Source organism: Orycteropus afer, unplaced genomic scaffold (genome assembly GCF_000298275.1).
Source record: "Orycteropus afer afer isolate SDZICR_OR568_19922 unplaced genomic scaffold, OryAfe1.0 scaffold00032, whole genome shotgun sequence".
Classification (NCBI taxonomy): Eukaryota; Metazoa; Chordata; class Mammalia; order Tubulidentata; family Orycteropodidae; genus Orycteropus; species Orycteropus afer.
In genome coordinates, this window is record NW_006921619.1 from 4,777,624 (window position 1) to 4,804,668 (window position 27,045).

Consider the following 27,045-nt stretch of genomic DNA (forward strand, 5'->3'; position numbering starts at 1 on the left):
TAAGTAACTTTAATTGAGATCACCCCCACAGCTGAGACATTGCTATTTTGGTCCAGTTTTGCTTGACTTGTTTGTGTGTAAAAAGTGTGTGTACATGGCACTTGTGCAACAACTTTGAGTGAATGTAAGTATAATTAAGTGAATGTAGGTGTGGTTGAGTGAATGTAGGTGTGATTAGAAATTGAGTAACCAAGATTTTGTACCAGAATGGAGCCTCTTGTCTGTATTCTGAGAAACTGAGCTCATTTTGGTTTTGAGCATATTAAAAAACAAAACAACAATAATAATAATTGGTATTTTTCTGATAACACCATCTGACCACAGTATTGGTGAGTCTCAGCTGGATGATATCATAGTTCTGACTTCTGATGTGGTCAGAAAGTGGAGGTCTGAACTATAATAACATCCAGTTAGACATCAAAAGTGGGAAGAATGGTTTCATCTAAAGTTATTCCTCACCTTGTTTCAAAACAAGAGTTCACATAAAAATAGTAGGGTAAGGTTGATATCTAGAGGAGAAATGGATTTTAAGAGTGTCTTTCAGGACTCTAAAGACCCTTACCTTAACTCCGTTCTTCCCCATCTGCCTCTCAGAAAATGATCTCCAAACACATACTCAGAATGGTGTAAAAATTTGGCCAGGGGTTTACACCAGACCCGTCAGGGCAATACCCATTATAGCAGGTTCCAGCCAGTTTAAATCATGAAGAAAACCCTGGAGGTTTTGTTTAGACTGAGGTGCCATTCACCTTGACTGATTTGCATTAATCTGTTATTAACTACCTTGCCCCTGAAGAAAGGCAGATGGTATCAGAGGAAGCTAGAGCAGAATCCAACAGACTTCATAACCTCCAGCCTAAAAACCTAACCAGAGGCCACAACCATCAGGAACAGATCCAGAGTGGAATCCCAATAACCCAAAGGATAGAACAAGGTTGGAGTACATTGTCACAGGGTTCCAAAAAAGGGGGCCCCAAAGCAGATTCAAAGGTTTAGGAAATACAACTAAAGCCTCAAGGAAAATCCTCCTGCTCTCCTCAAATGAGTATATAAAACTTACCATCAATGTACTGACACCAACCCAAATGTCAAAACTAGAAAGGGGGCTAGGTATGAACACTTCGCAATTTGTAGAGGTTACTTTCAAGGTCTATAATAACTGGGACCAGGAGCAGGAGAAATGAAAACAAAGAGACATGAAGCCACAGACTACCTTGCTGGCTGCTTCCCAGGGAGACCTGTCACAAAGTCAATCATACTGGGTAAGTCCCTATGGGCCCCCAATGGATAGAAAGGGAGCAAATCAAGCTCCTGCTTCAGGAGGCTGACCAACAAAGTTGGGGCCTCAACAGTGTGCTTCCTGCAAAAAAAAAAAAAAAAAAAAAATGCACTGGAAAAGGGAGTGTCCAGAGCGAGCTACCAAAAGAGGCCCAACAAGTGATAAGCACAGCTAATAGCAATTAAGAGTGATGGGGCCCAGGGGCTCTGTTGCAGACTGAACAAATTCCTATTTCTTACAAGGAGCCTGGATAGCAATAACTGTGGGAAAACAGCCCATCAAATCTCTACTGGACGCAGGGACAACCTCAGTCCTAAATACCCCCAAGGGCCCTCGGTCCCCCAAAAAACTATGAGCATTACTGGAATTTCAGTAATGTAAAAATTTTCTTCAACCTCTTGAATACCAGATTGGAAGTACTGTACTAGCTTGAAGTTTTTATACATACCTGAATACCCTGTTCCTCTGTTGGAATAAGACTTAATAACCAAATTAAATACTCAAGTTACTTTCTCAGCTAACAAACTCCAGGTGGATGTTAATCCTGACCAGGCATGGGCCTCACAGACAACCTCCTGCAATTACCTGATGCTATGGAATACAGAAGCTACTGACAGAACTGTCACTACAACCAGCGCTTGTTATGGGAAAAGATGCCCTGTATACTTGACTGAGTAAACTTATTGCAGGACTGGATCTGTACAAAATCATCCAAAAGGTTACACAAGACTACTTAACCTGTACCAGAAACAATCCAAAGTGCAATCCACCTCCAGTGATAGAAGGAATTCAAACAAGAGGACTGAACCTATGCGAGGACGAGCAGGTACAATTTATAACTCCTAAGAAATCAAGTACCTGTTAGTATTTATAGGTACTTTCACTGGATGTGTGAAAACCTTTCCCTGAAGTACGGAAAAGCAGCAGAGGTGAGTAAACCCTATTAAAATTATCCCCAGTTTGGTTTACTAATCTCAGTTCAAAATAGTTATGAGGGAACATTTGCATCTCAAAAAGTCCAACAAGTAACAGGACTAGCCTATTGACAAAAAAAATTGAGAAAATGAAACACACGTTTAAGAAGACACTGACTAAGATGTGCCAAGAGACCAACTTATCTTAGATAAAACTTTTACTCATCACCCTATTATGGATCTGGGTTGCCCCCAGAAGCAGGCTTAAGTTAAGCCCATATTAAACATTATATGGGAGACCATTTTCTAGAGTGCTGGCATCCTAGTTATGCAGGAAAGGGAGACCTTAAAATTGTTAAAGAATTAAGTATTTTAAAACATGCACAAACTTTGTTTGCAACATTACAAATTATTAACCAGTTTACTTCCAGCAGGTTGTTGTGTCCTACAGATACTCCCTTCATAGCTTCCATCCAGGAGATTAGATCCTGACCTTTACACCATTATCAGCCAGAGAACTGGTCCTTATGAAAGGACACATTGCTACAGGATTAACCCCACATTGGAAGGGACCTTGCACTGTAGTTTTGACTATACCCACAGCCATGGAAGTGGAGGACCTGGCCTCACACCATGGATTCATCACACACATCTGAAGCCAGCACCTCCCAACTCCTAATGGCAGGCCTTCAAGGATCTGAATCATCCCCTCACAAACACGACCCCCCCCCAATTAATCCTACTGATCACATGTGTTTTGAGACCCTCTTGTTCCATTTATTGTCTAGCACCCTTGCTGTCTTAAACAACTCAAATCCCAAGTTAGCTCAGCATTGCTGGTTGTGTCTTAACCCAAAACCCCCTTTTATGTGGGTTGGGAGTCCAATCTATACCTTCCTTTTCTAACATAGAGTGTATTTCTCATAAGATGCACCTTACGTTAGGAGACTTACAGGAACCTGGAAATTGTTTTATTTCTCCTCATTATAATGTATCTCATTCCCGATTTACTACCAATTGTAACCAGACCATTGTTATGAAATACAATGGAACCTCTATGTATATCCATGCCCCCCCACAAGCACTTGGTTTTCTTGCTCATTTGACCTAGACACCTGTCTATCCACTTATGCATTTAGTATTTCAGCAAAACCAGTGTTTTGCACCTTAGTATATGTGTTACCCCGAATTGATGTATATGAAGGAGACCAGGACCTAACTTTATTAATGGCCCCAGAATACCCTAAGCATAAAAAAGCTCCTATATTAATTCCTCTACTTGGGGGATTGGGAATTGAGGGATCTGAGCCATAGGAATCTCAGCCCTTATCACCCAAGATCAGGACTTGAGAGGACTAGCCCAAAGTATAGATTTAAGCAGACTAGAGTTCTCTATTTCAGAACTCTCAGAACAAGTAAAATCCCTGGCTGAAGTGGACTTGCAATAGAAAAGGACTAGACTTGCTGTTCTTAAACCAGGGTGGACTATGTGCTGCCCTAGGGGAAGAATGTTGTTTCTATTCTGATAAAACAAGAGTAATCAAAGAAACACTAGCCCTAGTATGGAAAAGTGTAAAAGAAAGACAAGATAATCTAGACTCAAACAAAGATTGGTACCAAAATTTATTTGACTGGTCTCCATGGGCAGCAACCCTTGTCACCAGCCTAAAAGGTCCACTAGTGTTACTTCTACTCACCCTCATTATTGGACTCTTCATACTCAATGCCCTAATCAAGTTCATACAAAATAGGATTGGGGCTGTAAAACTCATGGTTCTCAGAACCCAGTACGAGGCCTTTAATACTCAAGAAGTAACTAATGAATCAACTATTTGATTCCCAAACAAAAACAGTAGGGAATGAAGTAGATGATTCTATTTTGTAATTTCGTGAGAAACCCACTCCCCTCTCCCTTTCCTAAACAAGACATCCCTGAGAAACCCACCCCCCCTTCCTTTCCCTGAGAGCCCTGTCAACCCCCATCAATCTTTCCTAGGCAATAATCTGGCAATTTATTGCTTCTTGCCTTTTTACGCTTGCTTGCCTGTTTGCAGTCCTAAGCTATATAAACCTGCCTGAAATCAGGCTCGGGGCTGCAATTGGGGAGAACACTTTAGTTCCCTGCAGCCTGGCTGTAACTGAATAAAGACTCTTCCAAATTCTGGACATTATAGTTGTTGTTGTTATGTGCCATCGAGTCAGCCCCAACTCATAGCGACCCCTCCTTGGGTTTACGAGGCGGTATCACTACGGAAGTAGATTGCCCAACCTTCCTTCCTAGGAGTGGCTGGTGGGTTTGAACTGCCAGCCTTCTGGTTAGCAGTCAAGTGCTTTAGGCACTATGCTACCAGAGCTCCTGGACATTATAGTGGTCATCAATTTCTTCTGAACCCACAACACAAATGGTTAAGCTTTGCTGCTAACCAAAAAGTTGGCAGTTCCAACCCACCCAACAGCTCTATGAGAGAAAGACCTGGTGCTATCTGCTTCAGTAAAGATTTCAGCCAAGAAACCCTATGGGGCAGTTCTCCTCATCACATGGGGTTGCTATCAGTCATAAATGACTCAATGGCACCTGACAACAACAAGAACAAGGTTAGAAGAGGGAAAAGATAAAGCGACTTACTCTTTTTCTCTCCAGATTTAGGAATGGTAATAAGAGGTCATAGAATTTTTTTTCTCTCTCATCTATGGATTTTTGGGTGGGGACATAGGGCAAGTCAGGTTAGGAGCCCAGCTTTGGGCCCCTCTCCACTTGTCCTGTGCATCTTTTGTTTCTCTTTTGTTCACCAGTTTTTAAGAGCTCATTAGGCTGTATCTCTTTCTGGGACTGCTACTGGTGCTTTTTAACTTTTAAAAATCAATATGTTAGTTTTTTAACTTTTAAAAATCAATCTGTTAGATACTAAGGAAAGGAAATTCTGTGAAGAAGACTCTAGTTGCTATTTTAATCCCTAGTTTTCATTTAGTGTATTTCTGTAGTGCTTATTTTTTTTCCCTTTAACCATGTGCATGCATTACTTTGTTTCTATTTCCTATTTAAAAAGTAAGAATTGGCACCGAGGTATAATTATAGCCATTTTGAACAATTCACCCTGTGGGAAAAAAACAAAATTCAGGCACATGTTTATGTATATTCATTAATCGCAACATTGTTTATAACTGTAAAGACCTGATAACAACACAAATTCTCAATAACAATAGAAAAGTTAAGTAAATTATGGTATAATGTTGATAGTATATTAAGGCAGCCATCAAAATGATACTATGATCCTGGATAGAGTGGGAGAAAAATGTAGAACAACAACAACAATAAAAATAAAAAACATATAAAAGATCAGGACTACTGGTTGAATAGAGACTGGTGAAACCTCCAAGACTATGGCTCCTAGTCACTATGCAGGCTTGGAATTGGACTCACTCCCATGGCTAACTCTCAATAGACAAGCCTAAGAGCTGAACACCTGCACCAGGGAGATGCACTCCTTAGAACCATCAACCATGGGAGATCAGAAGGGCAGCTTTTACACAGAGAGAAACCTAGGGAGGCTGGAAAGCACAGACAGGAAGAACATAGGGAAAGGGTGACCACAGGGAGGAAGTGGGCGGAGAGATGTTACATTGTGGGGATTATAGTTAGTGTCACAAAACAAAATGTATATATATTATTGACTGTAACACTGATCTGCTTTGTAAAATTTCACCCAAATCGCAGCAAAAAGTTTGGAGGAAAAAAAAAAAAAGATACTTTGAGCCTTTAGTAGTATGAGAAAATGCTTGTAAGGCACATGCAAAAAGGACAGAAAGTATGTACTCTGTGTGCCTGCAGTTATAAGGTAAAATAATATTCATGGGAAGGAAACGTATCAAAATTGCTGATGGTTGTCTAAAGATGGGAATTAATGGAGGTTTCTATTATGTCTAGAGTCCTCGGTTGGTGCAAATGGTTAACGTGTTTGGCTGCTAGCTGAAGGGTTGGTGATTGGAGTCCACTCAGAAGCACCCTGGAAGAAAGGCCTGTAGGTTTGCCCCTGAAAAGCAGCCACTGAAAGCCCAGAGGCCTACCCTGATGCACATGGAGTCGCTGGCACTCTGAGTCTACCATGGACCATTGGTCTATTATTTCTCTGGATGCGCAGTGCCTAAGGCATTTGACTGCTAACCAGAGGCAAACCCATCAGTCACTCCTCAGAAGGGAGACTGGGCAATCTATTTCCATAGTGATACCACCTCGGAAACCCAAGGAGGGGTCGCTATGAGTCAGGATCAACTCGACGGCAGTGAGTTTGGTTTTTTGGTTAGAAGGCAAAAACTGAGTTGAAACCAGCTGGATGGGCAAGTAGCATAAGTGCTAAAGGCACAGGGCAAGTGAAGCTGAGAGGATCAGAAAAGCCCCTGCAGGCGCTCTCATGCTGTGGTTAAAGCATTGGGCTGCTAACCAAAAGGTCTGTGGTCGCTCTGTGGGTGAAAGATGAGGCAGTCTGCTTCCATAAGGATTTATATAGCCTTGGAAACTCCATGGGGCAATTCTCCCCTGTCCTATGGGATATGTATGAGTCAGAATCAACTTGATGGCAGTGGGTTTAGTTTTTGGGTTTGGGACCTCTGGGAGTCATTCACAGACACCTACTGTTCCGACTGGGCAGCCACAAGCAGCTTGGCCGGAAGGCTCCATTCCCATTGCAGGCAATACTCCTTGGAGCCACTAGAACTGCACCCATAAGAGAAAGTCTTGGAGGCAACAGAGGAAGAAACCCAATAGGCGAAGAAGGTCACTTCCAGACACAGACCATTTACCTCAACCCTAGACCCAGTACTTTCCCACCAAGGACTTTTAGAAGGGGCTTCCTTCCTGAGCAAAGTAGACTGAACTGAGAATAAATAACACATATGGGCATTTATTTACTGGTCATTTAAATGAAGGCTTTGCTCATTGTGGTTACTAAATGTTAGTTCAAACTAATTTTCAAGATAATTGGCATGGGGAGAGGATAACAGGAGTGGCCAGTAGTTAAGCACTTGGCTTTTAATTGAAAGGTCAGCAGTTCAAACCCATCAGCCACTCCACTGGGAGAAAGATGTGTCAGTCTGCTTGCATAAAGATTACAACCTTAGGACCCCTAAGGGATGGGTTCTACTATGTCCTACAGGGTCCTTATGAGTTGAAATTAACTTGACAGCAATGGGTTTTTATCCCATTTAAGCAGTAGCCATCACCCAAAAGTACTCATTGAAGATGGCAGAAAGGAAAATTAAATTTAAATGAACTGCTTTATCCCTCTGAGAAGTCCTGGGAGGGAGGGGACACAAACAGTCAACCTTTCAACTGCTAACCAAAAGGCTGGCTGGAGTCCACCCAGAGGCGCCTCAAAGGCCTGGTGATCTGTATTTCAATCAGCCATTGAAAACCCCGTGGAGCACAGCTCTACTGTGATGTGCACTGAGTCATCATGAGTCTGTATTCACTGGCCAACAACTGGATACTGGTTATGGCCTTATCCCCCTACTCTTGATTTTAAATTCCACTTCTTAGTTCCACCTGCTGTAGGAGAAATTTCCACACGTGAGATTACTTTAGCCATTCTACAGGATGGTTAGTGGCAAATGAATAAATAACTCATGCTGTGCAGTACAGAGCTTTTCAAGTACATTTAACGTGGAACTGCAAACGGCAGTGTGGAGTAGCATATTTTTTGATGCCTGTTTGAGGGAGAAGATGGATAAGAGTAGAGGGATAAAGGAAACAAACCTCATCCCCCTAAAGCCATGCCCACCCTGTTAAATCTGAGTCACTGTGGGGAAGCCCGGTTCCCCACGTTCAGGTCGTCATAAGTATCCTCTTGTTTTAAGAGGAAACCTGAATTTCCTGACACACTAGAGGGCTTCAGGGACTCTTGAAGTTGCGTTATGCCCTCCTCACCCCCCCTTCACTTTCAAGAAAGTGGAGAAAACTAAAATACTCCAAGGGAAGGCCAGTAAATGTCCTAGATAAGCAGTGTTATAGGGTTGTTGCCAACTTTCATGAAGTTCTTGTTAACCATAATAAATGACACTTTTGGAAAATGTAGAAAAGAAATTTTCTGTCAGTAACAGCAGTTAAAACATCTAGAAGTCCATTGCTCTCCCTTTTCTCTAAAATAAAAATCTTATAGTATTTCAACAGCCATAGAAAATCATGAACAACAGTCTAGGCCACATTTTGATAGAAATTTTTGCTCCACATATCAATCACTCCCAATTAGTAATTTCCTGGTTAATGTTTTTTGGTAAATGTTTGCAAAAGAAAAGGAGTCATAATGTAGGTAGGTCTACTTCTTCTAGTTTGTGATTTCTGATAGTTTCAATAATTTGTCCCTTTCCAGTGGCCCTCAAATAATACACACACACATATTTAGGGAGTTCTGGTGGCATAGTGCCTAAGGCATTTGACTGCTAACCAGAAAGCTGGTGGTTCAAACCCACCAGCCACTGCCTTGGAAACCCTAGGAAGGGTCGCTATGAGTTGGAATCTTTTTTTTTTTCTGGGGGGAGAGAGAGAGAGAGAGAGAGAGAGGGAGAGAGGGAAAGAGAGAGAGAATAGAATCAAAGAAAAATAGAGACAAATTAGAGAGCCACTCTTCGGAAGGAAGGTTGGGCAATCTACTTCCATAGTGATACCGCCTCGGAAACCCAAGGAGAGGTCGCTATGAGTCAGGTCTCACTCGATGGCACATAACAACAATAACAACATGTTTAAAAGGCAGTGAACAAATGAAGGTGAAGAAATTAGAGAATTAACATTTATTGAGCCTCTTGTTTGCCAGGTTCTTTGATGTGTACTTAACATTAAAAAAGTGAAGTGTTGGGAAGTTTTCTAATATTTTACACTAATAATACATAACAATAGTGTAGGCTATATCTTCTTTTCTTTTTTAATTGCAGTATAAGACTATCTGTAATTTAAGTCAATCAGAATTTGGGTAAAATTCAGAAGTTCAAAATCACTTTAGGATCTATTTAGAAATGCACGTTTTCAAAGCAGTGTTTATTTTATAAAATCATGGATATCGAGATTCATTTAAAATGTGTAAGAAGAACCAGTGAAGTTTCAGATTGTCTTCTCCACAATTCTCTCTTTGCCTCTTACCTCCCTGCAAACACCCTGCTCATCTGTCTGTCTCTTGTCCCCTAATTCTTGCAGCCAGCCCTGCTTCATGCAGGTGTGGAAGACAAAATTTAAGCTTGCAAGGCATGGCCTAAGGAGCTCTGGTAGCATATTGGGTAAGATATTTGGTTGCTAACCAAAAGGTTAGTGGTTCAAACCTACCAGCTGCTCCACAGGAGGAAGTTGATGCAATCTACTTCTAAAAAGATTTACAGCCTTGGAAACCCGATGGGAGTCGCTTTGAATAAGAATTGACTCAATGGCAGTGGTTAGTGTGGCATTCTCTACCTAAGCCAGCAGTAGGAAGTGGCATAGGGGATCAACCTTTAGCTAGTCTTCTGATGGTCCTTTGGTGGAAAGCTAGGTTTCCTAATCAGATGGAGACAGGCAACTAGAGAAGTCAATCCTTTTGCTTCAGGCTGAATATGAAAAGCCAGAATTCCTAAGGCCTTAACCTTTCACATCAGAAGGAAGATTGGGCAATTTACTTCCATAGTGATACTGCTTCAGAAACCCAAGGAGGGGTGGCTATGAGTCAGATACAACTCGACAGCAGTGAGTTTGGTTTTGGAGTTTTACCTTGCATGAAGGAGCTCTGGTGACACAGCAGTTAAGGCATGCAGCTGCTAACCAAAAGGTCAGCAGTTCGAACCCAGCAGCCATTTCACAGGAGAAAGATGTCGCTGACTACTGTGAAAAAGCCTTAAGGGGCGGTTCTACTCTGTCCTATAAGGCTACTGTGAGTCAGAACTGACTCAATGGCAGTAGTTTTGGTTTGGTTTAACCTTACACAAGGAGTCCTGGTGGTGCAGTGGTTAAGCATTCAGCTGCTAACCAAAAGGTTAGTGGTCCAAACCCACCAGCAGTTTTATGCGAGAAGTATGTGGCAATCTGCTTTTGTAAAGATTACAACTTTGGAAAGCCTATGGGGCAGTTCTACTCTGTCCTGCAGGGTCATTATGAGTCAGGATCAACTGCACGGCAATGAGTTTGGTTTGGGTAATCTTGCACATTTTGAAGAAGGCAGGGCTTTATATACGTTCATATCCTCTACTGGGCCTCTTTCTGGCCACCAGGCATGCTGTTAGCAAAATGACAAGAAGTCCTGTGATACTCAGGCCCACGGCCACAGGGATTTCTCTCCTGCGTCTGTCACTGGAGCATTCATCCGCTGTAATTGAAGTCAGAGTGACAGGTGTTATAGCCTGGTCACAAACACTGGGAAGTGACACTTGTCCTGTCTGCCTCAGCTTCACAGAGGAAACTGAGGGAGAGGAAGCCCCCACCTGCTGCCTCCAACATACAGACAGGCGAAAACAGAAGAGGTGAAAACGTCAGTACAACGGATCTGAAACCTGCAGTGCTTGCAATCGTTTTGGAAACCCTATGCAGCAGTCCTACCCTGCCCAATGGGGTCAATCGAGTTGACAGCAGTTGGTTTGTTTTTTGTTTTTTGGTTTACTTTTATATTTGCAGGATTCTTCTCTAGTTCCTCAAGTTTCTGTTTAAATGTCACCCTTCGGTCAGGTCCTCTGACCCCCACCGTGTTAATCACACCTTTGTCCAACTCCCACAGCTCTTTGTACATATGTCTTTTAAAATACCATACTCTATTGTAACCTTTTTTTTTTTTTTAAATCACTCCTTTCTTCCAAACTTCTAGTTGTTGTTGTATGCCTTCCAGTTGATTTCAACTTATAGCAACCCCAAGAGGACAGAGTAGAACTGTTCCACAAGGTTTGCAAGGAATGCTTATGGATGCAGACTGCCTCATCTTTCTCCAGTGGAGTGGCTGGTGGGTTTGAACTGCCAACCTCTCCATTAGCAGTCAAAGACTTTAGCCATTGTGTCACTAGAGCTCCTCACTGGTAGAAAGTTTTATTTACAGTATGACATGCATTTTGATATTTAAGCTTCTTTAGTGAAATCTGAAGCACAGACTGGGTATTAATACAGAGCTGACTGAAGCCATTAACAGTAGAGTGAACAAGGGAAATATTTTGAAGATAGGGGTGATAGGACTTAGTGACTGTTTGCATCAGGGGGTGCAGGAGAAAGAGGGGGTAAGGATAACCAAAGTTTCCTGCTTGGGAAACTACCCACTGAATGATGATTTTACAAAAAAATAAATGAAGAATTTTTTAATAAAAAGATTGCTTTCTACCTCTCTCTGTGAGTGCTGCTAACTGGCGGCCAGGTTGGGAGTGCTGTAAAGTTTTATTTCTCATCTCTGTCATTAAGAGGTCTCAACAAACGTGCTTACTTCCTGCTTCATTTGCTAGTTGTGAGGAGGAGTAAGAGCAAGCTAGTACCTTATTTTAGGATCACATGATTACAGAGATTTTCCAAACCTTCATAAATAATTCTTTAAAAAGGAACAAATTAATTTTCCTGAAATTTGGAGTTTAGAGACCAGATAGGCAACACCCACTAGCAAATTTTCATATTCAATCCTAGCACTGTGGTAAAGGTCCAAACCAAAGGCAGGAATTAGAAGCCTCAGATGAAACCTACAGAAGTCAGGAGATGCAAGGCAAGCAGTACCTTAATCCTTCCTTTGCTTAATGTTTTCCACCAAGCATGTCAGGACTTTTCTGCTAGGTACATCTTTAATTAGATAATAAAAGCCAAAAGTGAAATCAGATTTGCTTTTATTGTTGTTATGTGCCGTCAAGTTGGACCCAACTCATAGCGACCCCTCCTTGGGTTTCCAAGGCAATATCACTATGGAAGTAGACCGCCCAACCTTCCTTCCGGGGAGTGGCTAGTGGGTTTGAACCGCCAGCCTTCTGGTTAGCAGTCAAGTGCCTTAGGCACTACACACTACCAGAGCTCCTCAGATTTGCTTCAGAGAAATTTAATTTACAGCTAAACTTCTAGCTTAATCTGGAATTTTTGACAATGGAGAGGTGCTCATGATGTCATTGAGTTATCATGAGAGGGATAGTTTAGGAATTGAAGTTGAGGACTCTCCTGGTCATGTGTAGAGATCCTGTAATGCATTATTTTCCTGGCAGGGAGGAGGGTGCTTTCTCGAAAGTCACCCCTCACCCACTTCCTAGACCTGTTTTTCCCCTGGATAGTTATCTGACAAGTTCTATCTGTGGTGGTTCAAACATGAATCACAAGTTGAATGGAAACAAAAACTGATGATGGGGAAGTAGCTGTGAGGTAGAACAGCTAATAACTGAGGTGAAGGGTTCAACAGGGCTTATTTCTATCTCAAATTTTTGCATCTTTCTCCTTTCCTTCTGTAAGTGGAATAGAATATATTCTAAAATCATTAGTTTTAGAATTATGTATACACAGATCTTGAACACATTCTGTAAGCACACCTGTGTTCACCAGTGCTCAACAACATGTAAAGATTGTGGGGGGTGGGGTTCATTGGTGGTGTTTTCTGGTTTTTTGTGTGTGGGAGGGCGGGCTGAGTGGGTGTGTGTTTAAATTATTAAGTGTTTGGGTCAGACACAGAGAACATATTCCATTGCTTTTCAATTTCAAATGAATTTGTCTTAGTCTGAATGTGGCTTGGAAGAGAGTGGATATGAGTGGGGTAAGAGGTGGGATTTTGAATTTGGCACTGAGTCATAGAGGAATGATGGGAGGGAGAGGGGCCCAGAGAAATCTGGCCCTAAGTGATTTGAATCATACTATTCTAGGAATCATACTGTTACATGATTCTTGCCCCCTTGACAGCTTCTGATTAAAAAATAATAATAATAACTTAGCAACTACACTTGGGTCTCTGTAGTTTATGATTGTGACAAGATGAACCCATAACTTACCATTTCCAAAGCTGTCTACTTCACAATCAAAGGCTTGAAGTTGGACATTCATTGTTTTCAGTTGAAGGTGGGTTGACAGCTTGATGCTCTGTTCACTCACACACTTGAAGGAATGACCGATCATCGTCTCAAACCACACCATACCACTTTCCATTCCTTGGTAAATTCTCCCTGAAAGTAAAAAGGTCAAATACAGATATGTAAGAACCCTGGAATATATCCACTGAGGTCCAGCTGTTGCTGTGCTGCCCATGTGTGGTTAAATGATGTTCCTTCGGACTTAGCTCTCTGAAGTTCTGTCACCTTCTTATGAAAAATCACCCTGCTGATTTGTTGGTGCTTTTGGGGACTTTTTGGTGGTGTTTGGCATATACAGGGGGAAGTCTTACATAAACTGGATTATGAAAACATTGAAATGAGAAATTTTGGGAATATTTTCTTCAGTTATTTTACATCACTGGGGACAGAGCTGGTCAGAAATATTATCAGTGCTGGGGGCCTACAGAGAAGTACCCATAAAACTTCAGAAATAAGGAGAAAGATTTCTCTCTGAGATAGTCACATGAACCCTTTATGAATCAGAGTAGAGACATGCAAAGTCACTGAAGGAGGATGTGCACATCACTAGACTGACTGCCTTAAAATAGCCAAAGAAAGAACTAAGCCTAAATTCTTAAGGAAGGTTGTTGCGTCCATGAATGGAAACAGAGAAGGGAGAGAGGCCATCTCTGCCCGTCGGAATATTCAGGGAGGGCAGGCCCTGCTTAAGGGCTGGACCTATCTTATGACAGTTAAACTGTTCACAAGGAGGTAGGTGTTTCAATGCTTATGAGGTTAAACCTGTTAATCATAGAATTAACTCCATAAGCTTTAATTTCATGCTTATCAAGCATCCTTCTGATTGTAACATGGCTTCTGAAGAGGAGAAAATTGACTACCCAGAATACCCAACTGTCTGAGTCCTTCGTCGGTTACCCTAAGAAGTGGTTGCATGATAAAGTAACACATTGGCATTCTAATTTTATACATTAGTTTCATGACCTGGGGGTTGATATCAGTGCCCTTGAACAGACAGTGCTCCTCTAAGGATATGTCAAAGTAATTTTCCTAACCAGATCATGGAGTGGAGGACCAGACTGAATGCACCCAAGTGATGCCCCAGGGATGTCCACAGGCTGTCAGTGAGGAGCCTGAAACAGCCCTCATTTCCCACCTTTGCATGTATGTCTGCCTGTGCCTGAGAAAACTTTACACAAGTGGGGCTGCTCATTGTGACCTGGTGCTGTGCGAGGACTTTATGTGTACTTTCCTGTTTAATTCTGATAACAATCTTTTGAGATTTGTACTGTTGCCTCAATTTTACAGATGATAAAATGGAGAGTCAGAGAGTTGAAAATATTTGCCTGAGATCATACAGCTAGTACTGGTGCGGGAACAAAAGCATTCTAATTTCAGATCTCATTCTTTTAACCATTACGATATTGTGTCTCCTGCCCTGTTAGTGTACTTGTTACTGTAAACTCTTGTATCATACATCCTACAAGCTGTATTAAATTATTTGTGTATCCTACTGTAACATATTTTAGATCCTGATTGGTCTAATACTACTACTTCCCCTCCACTCACATTACAACTATCATTATTGCTATGATTACTCTCATGACTTCTACTATAATATTACCACCACCACTGCCATTAACATGAAAACTATCATCGCTGCTACTAGTACAGCTACTGCTGCTTTTGCTAAGCCTTGATCATCCAGCCTTGGGACCCGGAATTGTTTTTTTTCCCTCTTTCTCATTCTTGGTGTAGAGCCTAATGCATTTGACTGCTAACCAGAAGGTTGGCAGTTCAAACCCACCAGCCACTCCATGGAAGGAAGACTAGGCAATCTACTTCTGCAAAGATTTACCTCCTCGGAAACCCAAAGGGGATCATTATGAGTCGGAATTGACTAGATGGCAGTGAGTTTTCAGTCTCTAAATTGGTTGCTAGTTTGACTTTCCCTTCCCTATATTTGAGAGGTTACTACTCTATTACTTGTTAAAAATTGGTCCATGTCTAGTGATCATATTAGCCAATTTATGTTAACATTCACACTATTTCACAATATTTATTCCACAGCCTATACTGGTAGACTGGTCTAAGTGACAATGAAAGGTCAACGATGATATCTTTCTTGCAATAGCACACTTTGGAACAATGTCAGTACCGTAGGACTAATAGTTTAAATGGATATTTCCCCATATTTTCATTTCTTGATACATTTCTTTAGTACATGTTCATCAATGAATAAAATAAGAAGTTTAAACCAGTCAAAAAACAGAACTTCGAAAAGGAGAAAGCAGACCTGAAAACTCCTAGTATGATACATGGCACAGAGAAGGTGCTCAATAAAGGTTGATTATTGTGGTGCTTATGTTTGTGTGTCAACTTGGCTGGGCCTGGTTGAGTGGCTGGGTAGCTGGATGTAGTATTCCCCATGATGAGACTGGTAATCAACTCCATGGTGAAATCTACTATGAGCAGCTGAGTAGCTGCTTTTGGGTATGTGGTTGCTTCCTGTATATAAGGAGAAGCTTTGAGAATGGTCTCTAGCCTATGGCATGCTTGGACCCTGCATATAGCCGTGTCATTGCTCAGCAGCCTGCTATGCTCTGCCGAGCATGGTAACATCGGGACTATGCCTTTTTACTTGTCAACCTTGGGGCTTCTCAGCCTCAGCAGCCAACAGCTGTCTGAGTGAAGAAACACCTCTAGCTTCAGTGGGCCAGGAGCAGGAGGCAGAGCTGGACCCCACGGTTAAGGGGGGTTAAGTACCAGCCCCTAGAGCCTGGTACTTTGAACTTGGACTTAAAGCCTCCAAATTGTAAGAATAAACTCCTGTTTGTTAAGGCCATCCCATTTGTGGCATATTTCTTGTCAGAGCGACACTAGGTAACCAGAACAGTTATCTAAGTTTAGGCTTCCCAGGAAAATATCTGAGGACTCAGAGAAACTCATGGGACTTGAATGGGAGCATTATTTCTCTAAAAGTGCTCATAGTATGAGTTCTTTCAACCTTGCTCCACTCACTATGAATAATACTCTATACAGCAACCAAAGTGAGCTTCTATAAATACAAATCTGACATATCTGTGCCTTACTCCATACCCTCCAATGGCATCTAATCACATTTTATAATAAAAGCCAAAGTCCTTACCATCCTACAGGCCTCACATGTTTTGGCTCCTGGCTCTTCCTCATCCCATTTTCTGCTCTCTTCTCTCTCTGGGGCCTGTGCTGGTCCTTGCACACACTGACATCTGTTGTTCCTACCATCTGCCAAGAGCTTCTCCAGGCTTAGATATCTCTGTGGTTATTTACTCACTTCCTTTAAGTCTCTACTCAAACACCACCTCTTTGTAGATGTTCCCCTGAGAACCCTATCTGAAATAGCTAGCCATTTGCTCTCTGCCTCCCACCCTAATTGGTGTTTCCTTAGAGTACTTACCTTTACTTGACATTACATTATCACTTAATGTGTTTGTTCATGGCCTCTCTCAGCCCATCTAGAATGTAATCCCCAAGAGGACAGGGACTATCTGTTTTGATAATTATGGATCCTTATTGCATGATACAGGCCTTGGCACCTAGCAGGCACAAGATGCATTTCAGTTGAATAAATGCACAATTTCCCAAGAAAACTTGTTACCATAAGTAAGATGGTGACCCCACGTGTGTTAGAACAGAACTGTGCTCCATATGCTTTTCAATTGCTGATTTTTTGGAAGTAGATCATTAGGACTCTTTTCTGAGGCACCTTTTGGATGGACTCAAACCTCTAACCTTTTGGTTAGCAGCTAAGCACATCTGCAACACCCAGGGACTCTGTATGATTCCAAGAGTATCAGATAAACTATACTATTAGCAGCAGATCTGTCAAAAAGTCACTAAACGCTTTATTGTTGCTGAAAATGATCTCAGGCACAATCTAGTCCAACCTCCTTCATAAGCAGATGAGCAAACTGAAGCACACAAAGATGTGGAAAACTCCCCAAAATGATACAGCTGTTTACTCTCAGACTGTTTCTTAAAGGGAGCATCAAAGATGACAGGAATCAATGGGATGAAAAAATGAACTAACAAGAAACACGATGTCATCACTAGTGGAAAAGTCATTCTCTAAAATACTAACCTGGCTTTGAGACGGTCAAACAGGCTCCCACTTCACTGATATAATATGAGTTTTCATCCTGTAAAAACAGCACTATGTTAACCATTGGGTAATCTCCATTTTATGTTTATGCTCTTGGCATACAAATTTTGTTTAGGAAGATTCTAATTATTAAATCCTTGATTTGGGGGAGTATATTGGTACTGAGCCATAATTATATTTGAAAATGTCTAATAAGAAGTAAATATACCATAGAAGAAATAAATAATAAGTAGAGACTTGACTCTTGAGCCAAGAATTCTCTAGTGCACATGTCTTTAAAACAAAAACAAAAACAAAAACTCACTGCTGTCAAGTCGATTGTGACTCATAGCAACCCCTGCTTGGGTTTCTGAGGCGGTATCTCTAGGGAAGCAGATTGCCCAACCTTCCTTCCAAGGAGTGGCTGGTGAGTTTGAACTGCCAGCCTTCTGGTTAGCAGTCAAATGCCTTAGGCATTGCTAAACCTGAAATTCCCATTCCACCAGCACAGTTTGAGTCTTTTCAGTTGGGCCAAGTTTACCCCTGTTAAAATGAAAGTATACCTGGGAGATGGAGGGATTGGGGGAGTATACATTAAGCTTTACTAGTAATTAATATCTTAGAGTGTTAAGATGGGGACCACTCATCCTTAAGGATACCATGCGTGGTTTTCATGAGGCCCATGAACCTTCTGGGGAAAAAATATCTGCAAAATTGTGTATGCACTTTTCTGGGTAGGGGGTCAATTGCTTTAAACAAATTAGTGGGTTCATGTCTTCAAAATGGCTAAATGGGACCAGCATGAGGGATATGGGGAAGAAATGAGTGCAATCACTAGGTGTTCTCCAGAGAAGGCCCTAGGCGGTTGTGTTTAACATTTAATGTGCAGTGCTCCACATTTTTATCTAGGGATTGTCTTCTTGGAAAAATAAAACAAACAAGCTAAAAAACAGTCCTATAACCTCCTAAAAAAATGAGGGTATGAAATATTCATGGAGATTGGATCTGAATATGAAAGGGTAAGTTTAAAAAGGGAGGGTGTTTGTTTTTATGAAGTGATTGATTTATAAGAAAACTTTTAAGTTTTCATCAGAAAATGATCTACAAATGAGAGATGCAAAAAAATGACAGAGCAAATAAAATCAGAATCTGAAATTGAATTACTTTTAGAATTTCAAATCTAGTCATAAGAACATTTAACAATAATAATTTCAACCATATTACAGTCCACTTAGACATTTTTCATGGATAAAGTGATGATTCATTACACAGTATAAACCCACTGCCATGAAACTGATTCTTACACACAGTGATCCCCACAGGGTTTCCAAGGCTGTAAATCTTTATGGCAATAGATTGCCTCATCTTCCTTTCAGCAGCTAGTGGGTTTGAACCGCTGACACTTCTGGTTAGCAGTCACTGTGCCACCAGAGCTGCTTTACACAGTATAAACCGCCTGCCATCGAGTCGATTCTGACTCATAGTGACTCCATTGGGTTTCCAAGGCTGTAAATGTTTATGGAAGTAGTTTGCCCCAGTCTTCCTTCTGCAGAGCGGCTGGTGAATTTGAAGTGCCAACTTTCCAATTAGCCTTAGGCACCACACCACCAGAGCTCCGTTACACAGTATAATTGTGCTGTAAATACAAACTGTTTTAGTAAGGTCACTGATTCTGAGACACTGAGCTCTAGCTTCTATCATTCTAGATTAGCACCTACTACATACTAGGTTCTTATCTTATTGTCTTGTCAGCCTCTGTACCAGGTATTTCCATGCACAACCTAATTCAATGCACAACAGCTATGAGAGGAAATGGAGGCTTGAGGACCTGTCCAAGGCCATATCTCTAACAGATGGCAGGGGAAGATATGGCCTCAAGCTGCCAGTCTCCAAAATCTAGCCTTTAACTGCTCTCACACCCACCCTACACCAGGTATTGCTCTAGGAGGCCCTGGGAGAGGAGTAGGACCCTCTGCCTGTCTCCAGCTGCTCTGCCTCCTGGGTCTCAAAGACAACCTGAATAACGTGTTTGAATCATCCCTTTGTTTTAGGGAAGAGCATCTTGGTGTGATCCAGGCACTTCTTGGGTCCCTTCCACATATTTACTCAGGTTATTCTTTAATTGGGGTCCTTTTAACATAAGAAGGAGCTCTGCTGGTGTACTGCCTAAGCCGTTTGACTGCTAACCAAAATGTTGGTGGTTCAAACCCACCAGCCACTCCACAGAAGGAAGATTGGGCAATCTACCTCGGTAAAGATTTGCTGCTTCAGAAACCCAAAGGGGGTTGCTGTGAGTCTGAATTGACTCAATGGCAGTGAGTTTGAAGTTAACATAAGAGATCTGCACTTCAGGGTCCACACTCAGTATTCTAAGATCCTCATCCTATGCTAACGGAACAGTGGATCCATTGAAAGCTTTTAAGCATGTTTTAAGCATGACATGATCAAGTTTGGGTGTTTGGAAGTTGCTCAGGCAGGCTACAGTGTGAGAATGACGAAAGGAGCCATAGGAGCACAGTGACAAGGTGAGCCCTGAGCCTCATGGATGGCCTCTGGAATCCTCCTCTCCCTGTGGCACCCCCCTGACCCTACTTCAGCATAAGGAAAGGGTGTTATGCATTTCCATAAGGGCTTCACAGTTCACATCCTAGTCCTCCAGATCTACCACAGAAAGAAGAGCAAGCAAGATAAACTGGACTTAGCCTTATTGATGAAAGAAACAGCTGAAACCTCAGCTGTGGAGTGAGGAGAGGAAATTTTCGGAGCTTTAAGCAGGTATCAGATTTAACCCAAATGCAGGGAAAGTACACGCCAGAAAGTATGCAGCTTATGCACTCTGCTTTCTCCTTTGACACCCACAGGGTTATTTTCAGCCATATATTTTTTTCATTTGGGGTTTGGGGTACTTAGGGACAAATAGCTACCATGCTAGATTGATTCTTGAGGACAAAGTAAAAATCCTTCAAGTAACCATCAGCATTGACAGAAGGGGCTGAGGATTCCTAATAGCTGCATACGGAACTTCAGCATTTAGCTCAGGCTGGGACCAGGTACATGGTTGAATCGTATAGGCATGCCCCTTCAAACTGACCACTTGTGAAAACAGTCCCATCTCGCTACTTAGCCACTGGGATGCTGACATGACTCCTCATTGCTGGTATCTAAAGGGAGCTCTGCAATACTTTACCAAAGAGATCCTAATTCCTCAAGGGCTCTAAACTTCCTCCATACCAAACTAAGTGTCTACTAGCATGTCCACCTTTGCATAGGAGATCTGGAACAAGCCAGCCATCAAGCCTGCCCAGGAAGGCAGCCTGCCAACAACCTTATAGCCCCAGGGTCCTCCCTCAATTTCCACTGAGTATATCGTGGGAGTTTCACAGTCACAGATGTTCAGGATGCAGATTTTGTCTTCGGTCCTTACACCTTTTTGTGCTCAGCACTGTTGTGACTAAATCAAGAAATTTTTGCTCTGGATATACCAAAAGGAACCCAAAGGGGCTATTTCTTTAGACTTGCTGACTAACTTTGTGGCAACTTGGCCCAGAGTTCTCTGTGAAATTTATATTCACTTCTTTACTCATTCATTCATCAACCATTGCTAAAGATGTATGTACAAACTCAGAGCTGGATACTAGAGAGAGACATTGAATAAGGCAGAGCTTTTGTCCTCAAAATGGCAAAATGTGTGGCAAGTACATTTGTAGAGAATGCTCCGGGAACAAAGAGAGGAGAGTCTCATTTTCACCTGGGGTGGAGGTGGGGGTGGGAGTGGGGAGTTGGGGGAATGGTTCGGGGAAGAGAAGACTTCACAGAGTGAAGATAATTGAGCCATATTAAAGGCTGACTCCACCATCTGTCTGTCTGTTTGTCACTTTGTCATATTGTGGTGGTGGCTTAAGTGTTGCTGTGATGCTAAAAGGTATGTCACTAGTATTTTAAGTACCAGAAGGTTCACCCATTGTGGACAGGTTTCAGTGGAGCTTCCAGACTAAGGTAAACTAGGAAGGCCTGGATGTCTACTTCTCAAAATCAGCCAGTTTAAACCTTACAGATCACAACTGAATATTGCTCAATGTAGTGCTGGAGGCCCAGGCTAGAGGTACTCAAAATACACAGAGGCTGTAACAATAGACTCATGCATACCACCGATTCTGAAGATAGCTCAGTACCAGTGTGTTTTGTTCTGTTTTACATGGGATTGCCGTGAGTCAGAACTGAATGTAACACAGTGGGGGGTGGGGTGGGGTGGAGACGAGAACATTCCAGGCAGAGGGAATATCATAAGCAAAATCAGGGCCATGGCACCTTGGGAGTTCTAAGTAGTACACTCAGAGGATGTTAACATTGAGCATTGATGATAATTCTCAGGACCCCAGCATGTAGTCAAGAGGGACCCAGATATCCCTGAAAGGCTCTGGGAAAACCCTAGACGATGGCCTACTCTGGATTTCAAGACCTTCCCTGGAGGATACACTGCCGGGAGGCCTACCCCTTTTGCCTGGATGATTTATTACTCCCACATCCCAGAGTCTGCAGTAGAGGCCTCAAGTTGCTTTCCAGCCTGCTTTATGGAAACATCACTGCCTGAGAGGTGGATAAGAAAGGGACTGTGTTGAGTACAGAAAAATAAACTCTGCACAAAGTCACTGAAGAGTGTTTTTAAGACAAATAGGGCAGGAAGGAAGTTGGGGGGTTGGGTGAGGGATGTTTATCTTTAACTTGAAGGGCCCGAATAATGTTCAGCATATTAATTTAATCAAATGAGACAACACAGAAAGATTTTCGGTTCTTCAAAAAATGAAGGAAATGAGAAAGGAAACCCCTTCCCTAAGCCCCACAATGACCCAGAAACCATGCTTAGCACATCCACATTAGTACTATTTCAATTTTAGAAATTACAAATCACTGTAGATGATTTGAAATTATCCTTATATTTCTTTTAATTCCTCCCATAATGCCTAGCCCAGTGTTGAGGACAATGTAGACTCTCACTGCCATTGAGTCGATTCTGACTCATAGTGACCTCCATTGGGTTTTCAAGGCTATAAATCTTTATGGAAGCAGACTGCCTTATCTTTTCTTCATGGAGCAGTTGGTGGGTTCAAACCACTGACTTTTTGGTTAGCAGCCAAACGCCTTAACCACTACACCACCAGAGTTCCTTGGGGACAAGGTAGGTGCTCAATAAATTCTTACAGATAAATTGGTTCATTGCAGCTAAATCAGGTCTTCTCATCAACATTCATTTACCATTCTACAACTTGGTTCTCACTTGTCATGTGTATTTCATTAAAACCAACACACATTCCTATTTCCCAAGGTTCTCTTTTTCTCTAGAGCAGTGGTTCTCAACTAGAGGTGATTTTTCCCCTCAGGGAACATTTGTCAATGTCTGGAGACATTCTGATTGTCACAACTGGGGGGTGTGTGTGTGTGTGTGTGTGTGTGCATGTATTACTAACATCTAGTGGATAAAGGCCTGGGATGCTGTAAACAGAACAGTCCCCACAACCAACCATCTTGCCCAGAATGTTAACAATGCCACTGTTAAGAAATACTACTCTCAAGGGATAGCAATATTTGAAAAATAACTGATTGTTGAGCCCATTTATCTTTTGGAAGGATCTAGAAGGCTTTCCTGCTAAAATGCATTCTATACAATTCTACTTATTAGGGTATAAGTTACAGCACTGGGATCCACAGGTCAAATATGGCCTATACTTTTGTTTGGCCATCATGATGCTCACATTTTTAAAAGTCTGTTGCTGGCATTGAAAAATCATGTGCTTTCATGAAAAGATCAAGATTTCTGCCTTCTCTTGAATAATCAAGATCTGTCAACACGGGCCTCTCCTTATCAGCTGAGAAAGGTGATGTATGAAATATTTAACAGCTGAATTCCACTCATAAAGATGGTGACAGTCACTGGTTCCACACCAGCCCCACCACTGCTACCACCAGCTGGAGCCAAGGAGTGGCCGCTCCCTCTGGGTGGACAAGCATCCCTACCTCTGCTTTTGTCTTCTCCCCACTGTGCTTTGTCAGTTGTCAGTTATTTCTCACGCTGACCCTGTTGCTTTCCTTATACAGATTTAGCAGAATAATGAAATCTTTTTTGTCCTTGTGTCTTTATTAAACATGGGAAAATAAAAATGTAAGGACTGCATGTTTGAAGGAAAACATTTTTTACTAGTTGATTTATCTCATCGATTGCTTAGTTCCTGTCAGTCTTGAGTTTGTGGCTTCTGTTTTTGCTTAATTAAGTTCTTTCCTGAAATGAAGAAATTCCATGGGAGGACTAGGGCTAGCAAGAATAGGGGGCAGTTCTATTCTGTCCTGTAGGGTCACTATGAGTTAGAATCAACTTGACGCTAAGGGGATGAACTTATTTGCTTTCCTCTTGTCCTGTAACTAAGATCAGCTTCTGGGGAGAATTTGTCCCAGGGAATGGGATAATTAAGGTGAATTTGGCTGGTGAGAGTCAGGCAAAGCAGCTACTGTAACACTTGGGCCATGGATTGAGAGTGGCTTACCTTGCTCCCTCTTGCAGGTGGGTGGAAGGCAGGAGGGACCTGCTCTATCCGAACACTCATTTTCTGCCCACACCTCTGGAGGAGGGGTTATCTGGGGGCATGAACAACTTCCAGAAAGGTGGTGATTCAATACTAGTGTGGAGTTTGCTCAGAGGTCAGCTGAAGGGTTTGGGTAGGCAGGATTGGGGGTATCAAGAGGTAGACAAAAACGATAAACAGAGAAGTTGGCAGGTGCCAAAAAAACTTCTGTTTGCAGTTCTAAGGCCCAGCAGCAGTGGCCACGGTGTGCCACAGTCGCTGGAGGGTTCTGATGTCTTCCCTTAGACAACTATTCACAAAGAGAGTGGATGGGATTGAATAGAGCCCCAAATGATAAGTACACTTGCTTATGCCTATATCCTCTGCCATTGTGCTGAAGTGACTTTTCAAAATTCCTGATGGCTCCATAGTATAATTATTCATGGATAGAAAACTTATTCTTCCCTGAATATTCTTCCAGTGTGTGGGATTATGTCTTTTCTGTTTAGAAACCACTGACTTCTAAAGTACATTTCTATCTTATGGAGAAAAATAGGCCCCAGGAGGATAAAGCCTTTGTGACAAATTTAATTAAAAACAAAACCAAAACACCCTTTATTGAAGTTGCTATGCATCAAGCTAGACAGCTTACACAAACCATTCCTAATCTTTCCAAAAGTCCTATTAACCACTGCTGTCAAGTCAATTCTGATTCATAGTAACCATATAGGACAGAGTAGAACTGGCCCATAGGGTTTCCAAGGCTGTAAATCTTTTGGAAGCCTCTTTCTCCCACAGAGCAGCTGGTGGATTTGAACCACAGACTTGTTGGTCAGCAGCTCAGCACTTTAACCACTGTACCACTGTTGTTGTTATGTGCGTCGAGTCAAACCTGACTCATAGCGACCCCTCCTTGGGTTTCCGAGGCAGTATCACTACGGAAGTAGACTGCTCCATCGTTCTTCTGAGGAGTGGCTGGTGGGTTTGAACTGCCAGCCCTCTGGTTAGCAGTCAAATGCCTTAGGCACTACGCTACCAGAGCTCCCACTGTACCACTAGGGTTCTTTAAAGTCCTATTAGGGAAGTAATAATTATTTCCATTTTACAGATGAGAATAATGAGGCCCAAACTAGTCTGAGATCATGCTAGGATCATGGTTGAGAGTCAGTCTTAATCTGTCTGGCCCCAGAGTCTAATCTTGTGCTAGAATATGTTGTTCCTTTTAACTTCAGGGTCACAGGTAGAAAGAGGACCCTGCTGAGTTCCAACTGTAGGCACCTTCTCACAGCCTCCTCCCTGGCTCTTACTTTGCCCATCTGAAGGATACTTTAGAGAAAACAGGGGAACCCACCTCTCCCTCAAGAATGGGATGGACTATGTTACCTCCCCAAGATGTTTGCCCATTCCAGCTCCTGCAATCATAGCTACTGGTTATTGAATGTCTGCCAACTTTTCATGTGCCATGCATGCTCTTTGCAAAGGTGATCTCTAATCCTTTTCCTCCATTTTACAAATGGTAAAATAAAATTCAGACAGATTAAATTGCCTGCCCAGTGTCACAGGGAAAATAAGTGACAGAGTCAATTTTGCTGTCAAGTATCTGTCACCAATGTCCACACTCTTTCCATTGTTTTCATTGTCACTCTTCATTATCTACTCCCCTTGTAGGATGTGGTGTGGAAAACCTAGTAACTTGAATTTGGGCTGGGGTGGTTGGAAAGAACCCATTCTGGCATTTGATTTTGCTCTTAGAATAATCCTGCCCCCACTGGGTATTTCTATGGGTATGTTCCTCTGTATGATTTCCTATTTTAGGTAGTTTGCAAAGGGCACCAGTGGCTGGGTTGCCCAGAGACCAAGATTCCCCTAAGAGGCTAAAGGAGGAAGAAAGCAAACATAAAATGTTGAAACTTCCCTCCTTTCCACCTCCATGCCCCTCATTCTTATCAGTAAAGATCTCAAAAGGCTCTGAGATTTAGTTCCGCTGGGACTTCAAGTGTGGGATTGCACCACTGGCCCCAGGAGGAGGGAAAAGAAAAGCCAGCATAGATTCAGTTCATGTGCAGGGGCTCGGACCTCACCTTGGTAAATGTGAAATTCACAAATCCACCTTGGAAATTCAGGAGGAGGTTTGATTTTCGGGGGCCACAGTTCCCAGACGCTTGGGTCGCATTGGGGTTGATGGTGAAGTATCTCTGTGGTGAAAAAATCTAAACCAAATAAGATATATCAGCTTAATAAGATGTAGAAGAAAACTCAAACTAGGGAACATGAAGCACAGACTGGTAAGTGAACCTAAGCCCAAGGCTCACTTGAGAGCTGCAGACTCCCCAGAGGATACCTTTCATTTCCAAGTCATCTGGTCAATGATTTTTCAAAGGAGACCTCTCACAGACAGGAGGTTTTTGATAGGGAATTCCTGATAGGTCCCTGGGTGATGCAAATGGTTTGTGCTTGACTACTAACCGAAAGGTTGGGGGTTCAAACCTACCCATTAGTGCTGCAAAAGAAAGGCCTGGCAATCTGCTTCCATAAAGATTACAGTCAAGAAAACTCTATGGAGCCCAGTTCTATTCTTTAATACATGAGATCACCAGGAGTCAGAATCAACTCAATGACAGTGAATTTGGTTTTTGGTTTTTGTATCCCTGATAAGCTGTGTGGAATTTGAATTTTGTTCAATTAAATATGTTGAAAGGTACTACAGAAAGGGATTTGCTATTTAATGGACTTCTGTCCCAAATGAAAACCTGGATGTGGAAGATTTAGTTAAAATCCTAAAACTGCAAAAAGAGGAAAGTATTATTTTTATGGTGATACCTTTAGTCAATCAAATAATCATAGTTCCACCCTCTTGAATTTCTTGTTAATCTAAATTTTCCACATTAATGTCACAGCTGCCTGGAACTGTCCAACCAACCAGCTGCTGTTGATTGATTCTGACTCATGATGACCCCATGAGGGTCAGAGTAAAACTGTGCTCCACAGGGTTTTCAATGGCCTTTCTTCTATGGCATCGGAGGGTGGAGTCCACCCTTCCTACTTTAGCCAGCAGCTGTGCACATTAACCATTTGGGCCACCCAGGGACTCTGGCTAGGACTATAGAGACTATCTAATCCAAACCTCTGATTTCACAGGGGAGGAGCTGAAACTCGGGAGTCATCCTGAGGGGGTAGCACCAGGCT

At 42.2% G+C, this 27,045-nt stretch overlaps 1 protein-coding gene across 1 annotated transcript in view; it reads right to left on the reverse strand.

Moving 5' to 3' along the window:
• LAMP3 (lysosomal associated membrane protein 3) overlaps positions 1 to 27,045 on the reverse strand; it is a 44,806-nt gene that overhangs the window by 8,961 nt on the left and 8,800 nt on the right. The window contains exons 3-5 of the mRNA XM_007936021.1: positions 25,941 to 26,069; positions 17,306 to 17,363; positions 13,126 to 13,296 (exon numbers count right to left, since the gene is read on the reverse strand). Coding sequence (XP_007934212.1) covers positions 13,126 to 13,296; positions 17,306 to 17,363; positions 25,941 to 26,069 — 358 coding nt within the window. The remainder of the gene's footprint in view (positions 1 to 13,125; positions 13,297 to 17,305; positions 17,364 to 25,940; positions 26,070 to 27,045) is intronic.